Source organism: Leuciscus leuciscus (assembly GCF_965113295.1).
Source record: "Leuciscus leuciscus genome assembly, chromosome: 23".
NCBI lineage: Eukaryota > Metazoa > Chordata > Actinopteri > Cypriniformes > Leuciscidae > Leuciscus > Leuciscus leuciscus.
The window spans coordinates 5461701-5476303 of NC_138747.1; the positions used below are offsets into that span (position 1 = coordinate 5461701).

The following is a 14603-nucleotide window of genomic DNA, read 5'->3' on the forward strand; positions in this document are numbered from 1 at the left end:
GGCTTGGAGGATCTGGAGCACAGCCATTGAATGCAGGGCGGAAGCAGCCTGGCCGGCGGCGGAGAAGGCGCGGCCGACGAGTGCTGATGTGGTCCTGCAGGCCTTGGACGGCAGGGCAGACTTTGAGCGCCATCTGGCGGATGGCGGGCAAAGGTGCGTTGCCACAGCATCTTCCACCGGGGGAATTTGAGTATATCCCTTCTCGGCGGCCCCGTCCACTTGGGAGAGGGTCGAGGAGACCGGTGAGCGGAGTCTAGCGGAGAATGGGGCGTTCCACGACTTAGAGAGCTCAGTGTGGAGCTCAGGCAGGAAGGGTGCTGACCTAGAGGCAGGCGCTGGGCGGCGGCTAGGCAGAAAACACCCGTCAAGTCGGTTAGGCGCGGGCGCCCTCGGTGGGGACCAGTCGAGTCCCAATTGTTCGACCGCTTTGGTGAGGAGGCGGAGCAGTTCCGCGTCGACACTGGCGCGGGACCGGCTAGACTCCTGTGCAGAGGAGGTGGAGCGGAGAGATCCAGACCACTCCTCGCTGTCCGAGGCCAGGATAGAGCAGCTGTCCGTTAAAACAGCGTCGTCCGCTTCATCCCCCGAGGCGACGGCAGTGCGGGCGAAGGCCGGCCGCTGCGCGTCGGGAAGGGGGGGAGGAGATGGAGATAGCGAGGCTCGCGGGAGGGGCTCCAGCGAGCGCTCAGCTGCTGCTGCGGGTTCCGGTGGCCTCTGAGAGCGGCGCTTCTTCTTGCGCGGCCCGGTGGAGGCAGACGGTGAGACAGCTGGAGCGTCGAACAAGGCGAGTCGAGCCCGCAGGGTCGACATCGGCAGTTCTTCGCACATTTCACAGCCGCCCGCCGCGAGGGCGAGGGCGGCGTGGTCCGGTCCCAGGCAGAGAGTGCAGATGACATGGCGGTCTCTGTCGCTGAGCGGAGCTTTACATGAAATACAATGCATAATTGAAAGGATATGTTTCGCCGGATAGCGAAGCAGGCAGGGATAGCTGAAGGCGGCGAAGGCGGCCGGCTTCCTCAGGCAGAATCCTCGGCTTGCAAAGCGCTGGTTTCAACGGCGGCTTCCTCAGAGGTCAGCGATGCCTAGAGCTTCGCTGAAGAGACAAAAATCAGTGAAAGCAGCCTCTCAGCCCGTATTTATACCCTCTGCCACGCCCCGCCTCGGGCCGTGACGCGTAGGCGCGCTGCTCGCGCTCATTGGGCGTGACGTCACGCCAAGGGCTCAGTGATAGGCTGCTGCAGTTGCCGCAGAGCAGCCTATGAGCACGCTAGATTGCCTGCTCTAGGTCAGCTTGCTGCCGCACTGCGTTGACAAGATATAAAAATTAAGGATAATTTTTTGCTTCATATCTCGAGAAAAGATGACTTTACCCGTAGCGTAAGCTAAACTTACGCAATACGAGAGAACCTCTCGTAAGAGAACTTCTGTTTCGGTGGTGACTGGCAGCTCTTTGTTTGGTGTCTTGACTTCCCACTCTTGATTGATAAAGTACCAATCAAAAATGAACCAATCACAAGACATCTTATAGGGGGGGCACCTGGGGTGGCCAATCGAATTTCAGGGGGGGCCGGTGCCCCCCCTGGCCACCACGTAGACCCGCCCCTGCACCAATGCATTCGATAAGTATAGCATTTTATATCACAATACTGTACTGAAGTCAATGGCATTTTCATGTTTTGTTCTATTATAATGCCACCAAGACGGAAAAACCCAACAATTTTTTTTATGTGTCCTCAGAGTGAGCCCATACATGTGTGTGTCAAATTTGGTTAAAATATCTCATTTCATTTAAGTTACTGACATTTATATGTATAATCACATAAAAAATGCCCCACACCTGACTTTGTTTGCATTTTATTGCCACTTACTATCAATATTTTCGTATTTGGGCATTAACGTAAAGCCAGCGACCTATGTTTCCGGTTTTCCTACGGTGGTTTCGTCTCGATCGGTGTAATGGTTTTGAAGATATTGACAAATGTTTTTTAAGCGCTAAATCACAACGCTACACAAAGCCATAGACAGTATAAGAAATGGACAGAGTCATCTCATTGGAACTCAATTGAGACAAGTGAAGCCCATTTTCAGCGATTTTTTAGGACTTCCGTTCCTGACGCGCAGACTCAAACTGAGCTTGACGACGTAGATGTGACGTGAGCAACCCGTCTGTCTTCTAGTGGCTGTGGCATGAGAAATCTGAATCATTCCCTTCCGAATCTTGCAGAGACGGAGATCGTGAGTAGGAGGTGTCCATGAGCTAGGAGCAGGAGAAACTTTTGCTAGGTATTCTGATTAATTATTTTGTCATTTTGCCTCCACGTCTCCCCGATTGCCCGCGAGCTTCTCCTCCCGTCAATACGGTAATCTCTCTACTGTGCGACAGAGAGACGCGTGGTTATGACTCAATCGTTAGCCTACTTTTACAAAAACTGTTTTTACGGGGCCATAACGTAAGCTACAAGGTAATGGAGCATTTTATACATTGTCGTGTTTCTTTAGAAATAAATAATGGACAAATGGAGTCTTCAAACGCCTCAGATGTAAAGTTATTCGCTGTCAAAGTGACGCCAAAATGAATGGGAGTCAATGGGATGCTAACAGCAGGTGAAGTTCTGCTACAAGATGGTGGCACGCGGCCGGCTTCAACTTCCGGTCGACTTCCTTCCCGCTTGCACAAACCGTAAGGCGAAACCTAGCATACTTGGTATCGTTGGACTTGGAGAGGATTCAGGAACTAAAAAAACTCCTGTGAAAATAAGTTGACTTAAGTTATAAGCATTTGAAAAAAATATTGTACCACTAGGTGGCGCTGGTCCAAAACAACTCAGGCTCCTTCAGGGCATCGTGCTGATGACCCATACCAAGTTTCGTAACAATCCGTTTATGTATTCATAAAATACAGGATTTTGGTACAAAATTCTAAATGGCCGACTCCTAAAATGGTGGATGTGGCAAAATTGGATATCAGTTGACTTACATGACTGTCTGAATCTAAGGAGGATTTTTGGGCAAATCATTCAGAAGCTATATGCAAAAATAGCCATTTTTCGTATCTCCAGACCAGTAGGTGGCTCTGCGCCGAAACGTAGCATGTTGCCTCAGGTCATGCTTGTGATGACATATACCAGGTTTGGTCTGAATACGAAAAAGTGTTGCGGAGATACAGCCTTGGGTCCAATTTGGGGTGCTCTATGTCAATTTCATTTGCATGTTATTTAATAACGATTGGGTTTATCAAAAAGCTTTTGATAACGTTTTGCCAGCATAGTCTGAAGATGATATGATTCAATTTTCGTGAAAATCGGAGCAATGACAGAGAAGGAGTTAGAAAAAGTAGGTTTTAAAAAAGGAGAAAAAGGAGAATTCAAAATGGCGGAAAAATTTTCATTACATAAAATGACGTCATAGGGTGCAATCGAATCGGTTTGAGCCATGGAATCATGGTAAAAAAAGAATTTTGATTGTAGCCCTTATGGTCAAAAGTTATTAGCATAAACATGAGTACAACTTTGGACAACTTAGTGGCGCTAGAAGGATTGAGTTAGAGACTCCAAATTTGCTATGTTGACAGTTCAGACTGTCCTCTATTAGTGTGCCAAATTCCATAACTTTCCCGCAAGCGGTTCTATGGGCTGCCATAGACTTCCGCAGCAGAAGAAGAAAAAGAAGAAGAAGAAGAAGCAGAAGCAGAAGAAGAAGAAGAAGAAGAAGAAGAAGAAGAAATAAACAATAATAAGAACGGCAACAGATACAATAGGTGCCTCCGCACCTTCTGTGCTTGGCCCCTAATAATAATAATAATAATTAATTTTATCTACAGCGCCTTTCATTACACCCAAGGTCACCTTACATGCATAGATAACAGTAATATAAAAGAGAATAAAAAAAACAAAAACAATAAAGAATAAAGAATACACTTAGCATCACATACTACAACAACATAACAGCACACACGCATCATAGATGCAGTAGAATACAATACAGACTAATGAAAGTGGTAAATAACAATAAAAAAGCCTGGGTCTTAAGACGGGTAGTGGTTATCTTACCGATGATGCAGTGACCTCATTGGTGAAAATGTCCAAACTGTTACCAATGATATGACCAGCCACCATAATCTCAGAACCGTTGTAGTACTGGCTGAAAGTGTTTTGGGTTAATTTGTCCACCCCTTGGTAGCTAAGGTGGACATCAGTCAATAGTGGAGTTGCCACTTCCTTGTAGAAACCCTACCAGAATAAAATTGTTTCTGTATATATCCTTGTATTTATACAATTTAAGTTAAGTGTATGTTTAGCACTGGCAACAGCAAATGGCACATTGAGAAATGACCCAACCTGGACTCAAACCCAAGTAGAGTTTTTTGTTTATATCTGACCTGCAGTTGTAGATCGACATCAGAATCCTCATAGATCCGGCGAGCAACACCTTTATTTTCCAATGACAACTTCTCCAGGAAATCAAAGCTGACATCAAACCCAAAACCCAAACTGTATAAAGGAAATTTTCCACCAATGGCCTTTTTCACATTTTGCTGAATCTTAACTGGGTCGGTCTCACCTTTTCACAAAAAAGGAAGAAGATTTTAGGCATGATGATGAAGAAAAGCTGACATCTGCTAAATGCAAACTTCAGGATCCTTTAGTGTACTGGAAGATAGAATGCATACAAAAAAAAAAATCTGGCAACTTCATATGCAATACAGTATATACTGTATGTAGAGTATCTATGTGCAGAATTTAACCCTAACCTATCAATATACAAGTGTGCATGAATGAGTGAATCAGTTATTTTGTGCCTGAAATGGGATATCCATCAGTCAGCAGGATCAGGATGGATGCGGATCCCTTTTGTGGGTTTCTGAGGCTGTTGATCATGTCCACAGCTTTTAGCACTGCAGCATTTATGTCTGTTTCTGAAAGGAATGAAATGTATTTTAGATATATTTTAGTCACTTTATAGTCAAAGATTTGCCCATGTGACTACTGAAACCATGGAGATCAAATGTTTTCTGAATGGTGTCAGTTGGGACATCATTTTCTTTTGACGTTTTTTTTTTTTTTATCTAAAATGCTTTTGCTCAATTGGCTGATGGTGAACACTTTACTTCCTTCAGCTGTAATCCTCTTCACGAACGTCTTCGCTTCTTCCACATTTCCTTCAGTAGCTTTGAGAAGTTCAGGTTTCCAGGTTTGAATGTGATCGCTGAACGTGATCAATCCAAAGAGGTCATCCTCTGCCAGGTCACTCAAAATACTCAGCATTGCCAAACGAGTCTAAAACATAATGCTTCCAATTTATGTAGCCATAACTACATGAAAAATAATAATTTCTTCTGTATTATTCTTAGGATTCAACAATTCAGTAAAACAAAAGTAAAAATGACCGAAAAAGAAATTCACCTGCTCTATTTTTTTGCCCCACATAGAGCCACTCTGGTCAATGATAAACACCACATTTTTGGGAATGCTCTGAATATTTGTAGGAGCAAAGCAGTGGACAAAGTAGCCATTTGATGCCTGAAAAAGAGGATAGGGGACAAGTGGGAGTGACACTTATGTGAGATTTCCTACTAAAAATGAATGTTTCAGGTCGTTTTGTTACTACTGTAAATTGCTGTCAGTGCGAACACTGTCCGGTTGTCATCATGAACATGTCTCTTGAACACATGAGTTAATATTTAAATGCCTAAGTATAAACATACCTTCAGATCTCCACTTTGTGTTAGTCTCTCAACATCATACATAATGATCAGGTTGCCATTCAGACCATTTTTACTACAGTCATCACACTTTGTTTGCTGGTCAAAAGTGGGGTAGAACCTCACCCATATCTAATATTGCAAAACGACAGAAGTTGTCACATTTTATTTCATCATTTTAACATTTTCAAGCGAGAAGTTGCGTTTTTTATCTTTTTTTTTATCTTTTCCATTTTTATTTCTTACATCTTTGTCTGCTTTGCTGAGTGTGACAGCATTGGCCAGATCTTTAGTGTTCAGACCACCTTTGACCTCACTGAAGGAAATTCCTTGATTCTCATGGATGTGTACGTCAATCTAACCAAAATAAAAACTTTACATTTCACTTTCTTTTTCATTATGATGAATAAAATCCCTTCATTTACAAATCTTCATTATAACAATCTTGATTTGTTTGTTCTCCTACCTTGAAGCCCGCCACCGGCTGCATTGGTTGGGCATTGATGAGTAGCTCATATTTGCCAAGGCGACGCTTTAGCAGTTCTTCGTAAGTCAACTCAAAAGTCACTTTACTGAGAGCAGCCACCGTCACTGAAGTTTTAAAGTCTTCTAAAGTCCTTCCAACTGCACTGAAATAGAAATAGAATATTTAATAATCCCGAAATAAATACATTTTATTGATCTAAATTGAATCTTATTTAATGCTAAAGAAATGAATGAAATAATTTATATTTTACATTTGCATTTGGCAGATGCTCTTATCCAAAGTAACTTACATTGCAATGAAGGTAGGCCTATACGTTGTTTTAATCAGTCCATGCATTCCTTGGGAATCATGACCTTGGCATTGCTAGTGCTATGCTCTACCCAGTAGCGGTTTTAGGCACGGGCGAACCGGGCAATCGCCCGGGGCGGCATTTTTTTGGGGGGGGGGGGGGGGGGGGGGGGGGGGCTCACCGCCGGCACGAGCAGAAAAAAAAAATAATCTGCGTTTTCCTATTCTATTATCTATCATTTCTCATTGTGTGGGGAATTGCCAAATTTGCGCCCCCTGCTGCTGCAGGCGCCCCTGCTTGCTGAGAAGATGCCGTGCACAGAAGCTGTTTGTTTGAGAAGGGGAAAGGGGAGGGGGCGCGGAGGCGCGGGCGCGGATGACAGTTCACCTCTGGGTCTCTCCCAAATGGAACGGACAAGGGGGGGGGATCCATATATAGTTATCGAAGTTATCAGTCATACCTCGACTTTCTTCCAGATAACGCACATTTCATTCATAATATTATAAATACGGGCCTCTATATTTCCTGCACATTTTTGTTTTTCTGAATGGTCTGAATGGCTAATAAAAATAGGTAATACAAAACGATTACTTGGTCACCACCACCAAGGTGAATTGGTTTAGTCTTGACTTCTGGTCGTGACTCGTGAGCGTGAGTGACAGTTATGGGGGGATCAGGGGATCTGTTGATTGTCGATGTCGAGGGCCAAATAAGAGATGGACAAGAAAGTTCAAAGCCATCAGGTGCCCAGTTTAGAAACGAGCGAAAGATAAAGGTATGCAATGCAACTATGTTTACTCTATATGATTACGGTATCCATGTCATGAATGAAGGGGCAATATTAATTGGTGGGTATAACTCTTATTTGTTAGCCTTTTTTCTATGATTCTTGCTATGCTTAACAATAATTCGTTTTTAACTCAAACACGAGATCTAATTTCACCATAATATTGTTCTTTGCAACAAAACTGTTGCAAGTTCAGTTATTACACTGCAAAAATGCTTTTCTTACTTAGTATTTTTGTCTTGTTTCCAGTCCAAATATCAAACATTTCTTAAATAAAGATGCATAACGTTATTTTACTAAAGTAGTAAAATTACATAAGATATTAAGTCTTGTTTTCTGGGGAAATAAATAAAAATTGAGTTTTTGCTTAAAACAAGCAAAACATTATCTGCCAATGGGGTAACAAAAATTATATTTGGGGGGTGCCGGGGGGGCGCTCGAAAGGGGTCTCGCCCAGGGTGTAATTCAATGTAGAACCGCCACTGGCTCTACCATTTGAGCTACAGCAATAATCTTCTTTTTAAAATACCAAGTACCTAGTCAGTCCAGCACTTTCTCCTCGAGATACTGCTTCACTGTACTCCCGCTGAGCTTCCTCTTTATCCTTCACAACTCCATCATATATCTTCCCCTCTATGGTCCTAATGCAAAAAGGACAGTAATCAGCAATGAAAATCAGGAACTTAGACAAAAGGTAATAGCTAAAATAAATGCACTAAATTGTTAATGGTTTAATTTACATTAGATAAGTCTGGCTGTTCATATGTGAATAGTATATAAGTGTTAGAGAAAGTTTTACTATTGCTTGAATATTGTGAATTTACTTACATTCTAAACTGGCTGATGAATGCATTCTTGGGTATCTTGACCTCAAATTTGACTTCTTGAGAATGTTCCAACAGGTTTTTCACACGGCTTGTGATGACCGTGGTAGCATAGCGGCTGGTGATCGTAGAGCTAATGTGGAAGCTGTAAATATCTATTTTCTGTATTAAAGTGAACAAGTATCAGTGCTGTGCCAGGTTTATAGGACAGTTTGATAAATTTGTTAATACAGCAAGAACACTCTCTTTAATCAAATAAAAAAGGGTACTGGAATTAACCATCATTCAAATGGTAAATCTAGGGATTCGGTAATATTTAATAGTCCCCCAGACTTTTTAAATTGTTGGTTCACCAAAATGAAATATTAAAAGATTTTCACAATACTTTGGTATGTCCATTATAATGAATTTAAAAAAAATCTATTTAAATATTTTTTATCATAAAATAATATCTTATTTCTATTGCACACTAAGCATTTTGCCATGTCCCTGAGGTACTTCACTGAATTTTTGCTTAGAAATTATTTAACAAAATGTGCAGTGTCAAAAAATTTTGGCAATGTTGTAAATATTAATTTGTGTTAGTCTCTTGTGAAAAAAAAAAAAAAAAAAATTTATAGCAAGATATTTTATAAAAAAAGAGACTATAAAGTGATGTCCCTCAGTTTGAACTCAACTATTCTCTGCCCATAATAATTTAGACTCCACTCATATGTGACATAATTTACTAGCCTGGTTAAAACCAGACCCTTCTCAGTTGAAACTGAGTGTAGGGTCTGGGGAAGCTATGTAGACAATTCATTTCCAAAGGGGCGTCACCAACCGACATAGCTCCCTTCGCAGGGAGCTTGATTGACAGGCGATCTAACCAATCATAATCCGCCATCCGCCATTTTGTCCGACAAAGCAGTCAGGAGAGATCAAAGAGTATAGAAGTAACTTCTATACTCTTTGGAGAGATAGCAGATTAACATGGGAGGATTTGAACATGAATAACGAAGTGTACTGACGTCTTTCCGAGGTTAAAACAACAATCCTTCCCATGTTCATTCATGTGTATTTGATGCTATAAATGAACTAGAAGGAAGTGATGATTGGTTCACGAGCAGCTTTAACTGATGCTCTACAGCGATCTGTCAGACACATTAAAGAGCCACAAAACGGTATGTATCGTTTCAATTTCTTTGAAAAAATGACCAAATTTGAAAGGTGAGACTTTGTTTAATATGTTTAATATCAAAAGTAACAGAAAAGTAACCTGGTCTGTCCTGTCTGTCAGCGTGTTGTCAGTCTCCTCTCTGCTCCGCGATGTATTTTTCACTGCGTGAGAACATGGTGTCTGTGGCGTGAGAGCAGCGTAGTTTGTCGGGCATAGCGACAGTAACTAAGGAGGGCGGGTCTTTGCGATCAGATCGATGAAGGAGATGATGTATGCTTCGAGTGTTGTTCTTTGCTCCGGTTTAAACGAAAACGGTAAGTTTAAATCGCTCAAAACAGACGCGATAACTGATTCGTTTATATACTGTCTATGATTCAAACGAGTGATGTTCCACGGCGGCATCCATCTTTGTAATGAAATCTCCTTCAGCGTTGCTGCGCTGTCGTCATCATGTAAATCCCTCCCCAAACGTTTCTGATTGGTGCCGCGATTTCGGCGGCACAGAAATGAGTTTGAATGGGCTCTTCTCCAGACTATCCTGGAGAGAGAATTAAAATTCGCCGGAAGTAGTCTGGGTTTTCCCAGGCTAATAATTTACCAGAAATGACATCATTCAGGTCCTTTTAACAGTGTTGCATAAGATGGTAAGTAGTATCATACTTTTTATACTTTTTAAGATTTTTGAGGCCCATTATAGTCAAGGGAGGGTACTGTCAAGCTTAACTCAACCCCATCACATAACAATTAAGATGGAAAATTATAATTTTTTATTTAATCCATAAGTATACAATGTACTTATTTCATTGCTGCCATATATTGTCTACTCTCCTACACTACAAGAAGAGCAGTGGCCATTTTGTGCAACAAATCTCAGCCCCATCACACTCAACCCTCTCACATCTGTATATTTCTCATTGTTTCAGGGTTGAAAACGTCTCTGGTTACTTACGTAACCTATGTTCTCTGAATAGGTTCACTCAACGCTGCGGATAGCGCAGTGGGATATTCTCTGAATGTGCCGATTGTCTGAAGCCCTATAGAATCACGCCAATTCATTGGCTGATGGCGCCCGCGCAGTCTGGCTCCGCCCCGACGCTCTTACGTCGCATCATTACATATTCGCGCGCGCCATCTGCTCCTCAGATTTCTCTGCCGAAAAGAAAACTGTCAGCAGCGCGAGGAGCTTGGCAGCTAACGCAGCGTCTCGTTCCCTATTCAGAGAACATAGGTTACGTAAGTAACCAGAGACGTTCTCTTTCATAGGTTCACTCAACGCTGCGGATAGCGCAGTGGGAACGGACTACCAAACTCGCCAAGCTAGAGCGCTTTCCATGACTGGTACATAAATGAGACAACGACCAAGATGAGTTCAAACAGAAAGAACCTGGGAACCCGGGGTCATGTCAAGATCCAAATTATAGAACCTTACAAAAGTGTGCGGAGAGGACCAGCCTGCCGCAACACAAATGTCCTCCAAAAGTGCTCCTCTAAAAAGAGCTTGAGAAGATGCCACACTTCTGGTGGAATGTGCTCTAATGCTAAGAGGTGAAGGCAAGCCACGCACCTCGTAAGCCAACGAGATAGCTTCTGTGACCCAGTGAGAAATCCTCTGCTTTGATGCAGCAAGCCCACGGCGGCCAGCACCGAAGCAAACCAGAAGCTGGTTAGATTTCCTCCAACCGTCTGAGCGGTCTACATATATCTTAAGAGAACGAACTGGGCAGAGCAAGTTAAGCTTCCTATCTTCCTCAGAAGAAAATGGAGGAGGGTGGAAAGCGTTAAGGTTAACCACCTGCGAGCGGAAAGTTGTGGAAAGAACTTTGGGGACATACCCTGGTCTCGGCCTCAAGGAAACCTTGACCAAGCCAGGAGCAAAGTCCAAGCAAGACTCGCTAACAGAAAAAGCTTGTAAGTCTCCTACCCGCTTTAATGAGGACAAGGCCAACAAAAGAGAAACCTTGAGAGTCAGAATCCGCTCCGGAGCTGACTCCAAGGGCTCAAAGGGGGCCTTCGTCAAACCCTCTAGGACAATAGAAAGGTCCCATGAGGGAACTCTAGGGGAGCGAGCCGGTTTCAGGCGCTTAACCCCACACATGAAGGCCGAAACTAACCTTAGTTTCCCCAGGGGAATCTCGTCCGATTCCCTATGTGCTGCAATAGCTGCGACATAAACTCTGAGAGTAGTAGCAGCTGCTCCAGAAGCAAACTTCTCCTGCAGGAATTCCAGTACTGAACCAACAGGGCAGTTAACCGGGCTCCTATCATGTGCTAAGCACCATGTCTCAAAAACCTTCCATTTGGAAGAATATAGCCTCCTTGTAGAAGGGGCTCTAGCACTCGCAATGGTCTCCTGAACGTCAGTTGGGAGATCAGAACTTAATGCTAACGGCCTCTGATCGGCCAAACATACAGCTTCCATATGTCTGGGCGAGGATGCCATATCCTGCCCTGCAGTTGGGACAGCAGGTCTTCCCTGACCGGGATCTTCCAGGGGGAAGATTCCAGCAGAGGAATTAGCTCCGAAAACCATGGCTGAGACGGCCAGAACGGAGCTACCAGGAGGAGGCGGACTCCGCTCTCTCTCACTCTGGCCAAGACCGCCTGGATCAGTTTGATGGGCGGGAAGGCATAGAGTTTCTGCGTTGGCCAAGGTTGAGCAAACGCATCTATCCCTAATGGAGCCGGGGGACTCAGGGAGAACCAAAGCGGGCATTGGGACGACTCTTGACATGCAAAGAGGTCCACTTCCGCTTCTCCAAAAACCTCCCATATCAGGGCCACCGTCTGGCGGTTCAACATCCATTCTCCCGATCTGAGCTTCTGCCTCGACAGAAAATCTGCTGCGAGGTTCAGAACCCCTGGGACATGAACTGCTCTCAGAGATAGGAATCTGCTCTGAGACCACAGGAGAAGGTGACGCGCATGCCTGTCTAGGGTGCGCGACCGAGAACCCCCCTGCCGGTTCACATGAGACACCACTGCCATGTTGTCTGTTCTGACAATTCCATGGTGTCCTTCCAGAAGAGGGAGAAAATGATGCAGAGCCAGAAAAACGGCTCTTAACTCCAGGCAGTTTATGTGCCAAGAGAGAGTCTCGCCAGTCCAGACCCCACACGCTGGTCTGCCCTCGAAAACTGCTCCCCAGCCGGTGAGAGAGGCATCCGCAGAAATTTTTTCCTGCCTAAAGGCTGATTTATACTTCTGCGTCGGACCTACGGCGGAGCCTCTACGCTGTAGGCAACGCGTTGGTTTTCATTTATACTTCTGCGTCATTGTCCGAGTTGACGCGCAATTACACTTGCAGAGGGAGCGTGTGAAACCCGAGGGAGCGGTCCCAGACTCCCAGCAGACCAATCACAGCGCTTGCGTCCGCGTAGAGTTGACGCGTTGTTACATTTTTGGAGAGGTGCACGTCAGGGTACGCCGAAGGGTACGCGTGCTACACACAGCCTACGATGTAGCTACGGCGTAAGTTCGACGCAGAAGTATAAATTGGGCTTAAGTCGAATTTGGAGATTTTGTCCGCCTCGAGCCAGGGATCACAGTGGTGTAAGACACTTGAGTCTAGGACAAACTGCCTAAGAGTTATGAGCGATTTTGTACTTTTGGTTGCTGTAGCGCCACCTATGGGCCAATCGGGGTCATACTCTGATAGGTTGTCCCCAAATTGAGGCCTACCATCTGGCCAGGTTTCACGTCTCTAGGCCTTACGGTTTGGCCTGCACGATGTGTTTTACAAATCCTTACAATTACAATAGGGTTTCAGCATTTCATGCTTGAACCCCTAAAAATATGCTGTCCTTGCAACTGCGTCACTTTGAAGAAACTAGACAGCTAGCTAACAAACACACATAAGGAATTTATCCTTTTCCAGAATGTTTACTTGTGTGATCCTTTTCTTTTGTAAAAAGGCATATCTTTCTCCAAGGCAAACACTGTTTGTGCGAATGTGCGTCGAATTGAAATCGATGCTGCACGTTGAACTGTTGCCGAACTAATAAATCAACACTGCGTACAGAAAAATAACAAACTGCAATACTGAGAATGGCCACTAGGTGATAATATACCATGACCAGAAAATGGGCAGAACAAAAATATGATAACTGCGAAATATGATCTAGCCTACATTTTTCCTAGGCTATACTAAAATGCTGGAAGAACAATATAATTTCATTACCGCTCAAAGGAGAAATATAATAAAAGCACATAAAGAAAATGGGCTGTTATTATGACAGAAATGATTAAAATATAAGCCAAGCAGCTTTGTTTAGCCTACCTCATGTAAATAAGAGGCTATATCAACTTATTTCTGCCAATTTCCATATTTTTCAAATGACATGCATCATTTTTTGATAAAATACAAGACAGAAAACCATTTGAACGTTTTATTTGCGTGTCTATCTTATTTTAAAAAAGAGATTCAAATAATCAAATAATATTATTTTCCTATTATTAAATTAAATATGAATTTATGCTATGAAATTTTATTTCCAGCAGACAATCATGCAACTGACCACGTGAGCAGCATGTTCCCGGGATTGTATTACAAACCTCGCTCCTCCACCGTGAATAAATCGCCATCCGAATGCACAATCACTGAGGTGTAATATACATTTATTTTTTTACAGAGGCCCGCATGAGAAACAATTACCGTCTGAATAGAGCTCAAGGGTGTACTTATTTAGTTTTGTTCCATTTTTGCGTACCTCTCTCTTAAGTAACTATTTTGAGAATAACAGCTTGTAAAGTAAAAAAAAATGAGAAATAATGTATTTCCCCCAAATGCTCTTTGTAACCTGTTGGTTTACCTTGTTTGTAGCAGCCAAGTTGACACAAGTGAACAGAAGGCCAAACAAAGTTAGTCTCAGTGCAGCTTTGTCCATGGTGAACTGAGAAGAAATGCAAAAAGAACATCAAACAGACAACTGTAATGAAGCCACTATTTGTTATCAATGGCAGGGCACAGACACTGCCCCTTTAAAAAAATGCCCTTATTTGGTAGAATCGGATACATACTGTACATGCAAGACATACTAAGAAGCAGCCAACTTTGAAAGCAGCCAAGTTGACACAAGTGAACCAAAGGCCAAACAAAGTTAATATATCAGTGGATCTTTGTCCATGGTCATCTGTGAAAATGAAAATAATTGAAGGAAATTTTGTTGAACAAATTAAGCCAACTAATATGATTTAATATTCTTTTGGTTTCTCTACCCAATACTTATACAAATTACTAATGCAGTGAAAATACAGGTATCGGTACTTGGTATCAGCGAGTACCAAAAATTAAAGTATTGGTATCAGACTTCGGACTCGTTCTGGAAAAAGTGGTATCGGTGCATCCCTAGAAGCCACT

At 43.2% G+C, this 14603-nt stretch overlaps 1 protein-coding gene across 1 annotated transcript in view; it reads right to left on the minus strand.

Annotated features, from left to right (window-relative positions):
- Positions 1-14187, minus strand: part of LOC309487865 (inter-alpha-trypsin inhibitor heavy chain H3-like) — a 52597-nt gene extending 38410 nt beyond the window's left edge. Inside the window, exons 1-10 of the mRNA XM_082155786.1 lie at positions 14056-14187; positions 8093-8250; positions 7801-7905; positions 6168-6330; positions 5948-6058; positions 5705-5833; positions 5403-5519; positions 5108-5276; positions 4799-4915; positions 4379-4560 (exon numbers count right to left, since the gene is read on the minus strand). Of these exons, the coding sequence (XP_082011912.1) occupies positions 4379-4560; positions 4799-4915; positions 5108-5276; positions 5403-5519; positions 5705-5833; positions 5948-6058; positions 6168-6330; positions 7801-7905; positions 8093-8250; positions 14056-14130 (1326 nt within the window). The 5' untranslated portion in view covers positions 14131-14187. The remainder of the gene's footprint in view (positions 1-4378; positions 4561-4798; positions 4916-5107; positions 5277-5402; positions 5520-5704; positions 5834-5947; positions 6059-6167; positions 6331-7800; positions 7906-8092; positions 8251-14055) is intronic.
- Positions 14188-14603: the final 416 nt, after the last annotated feature.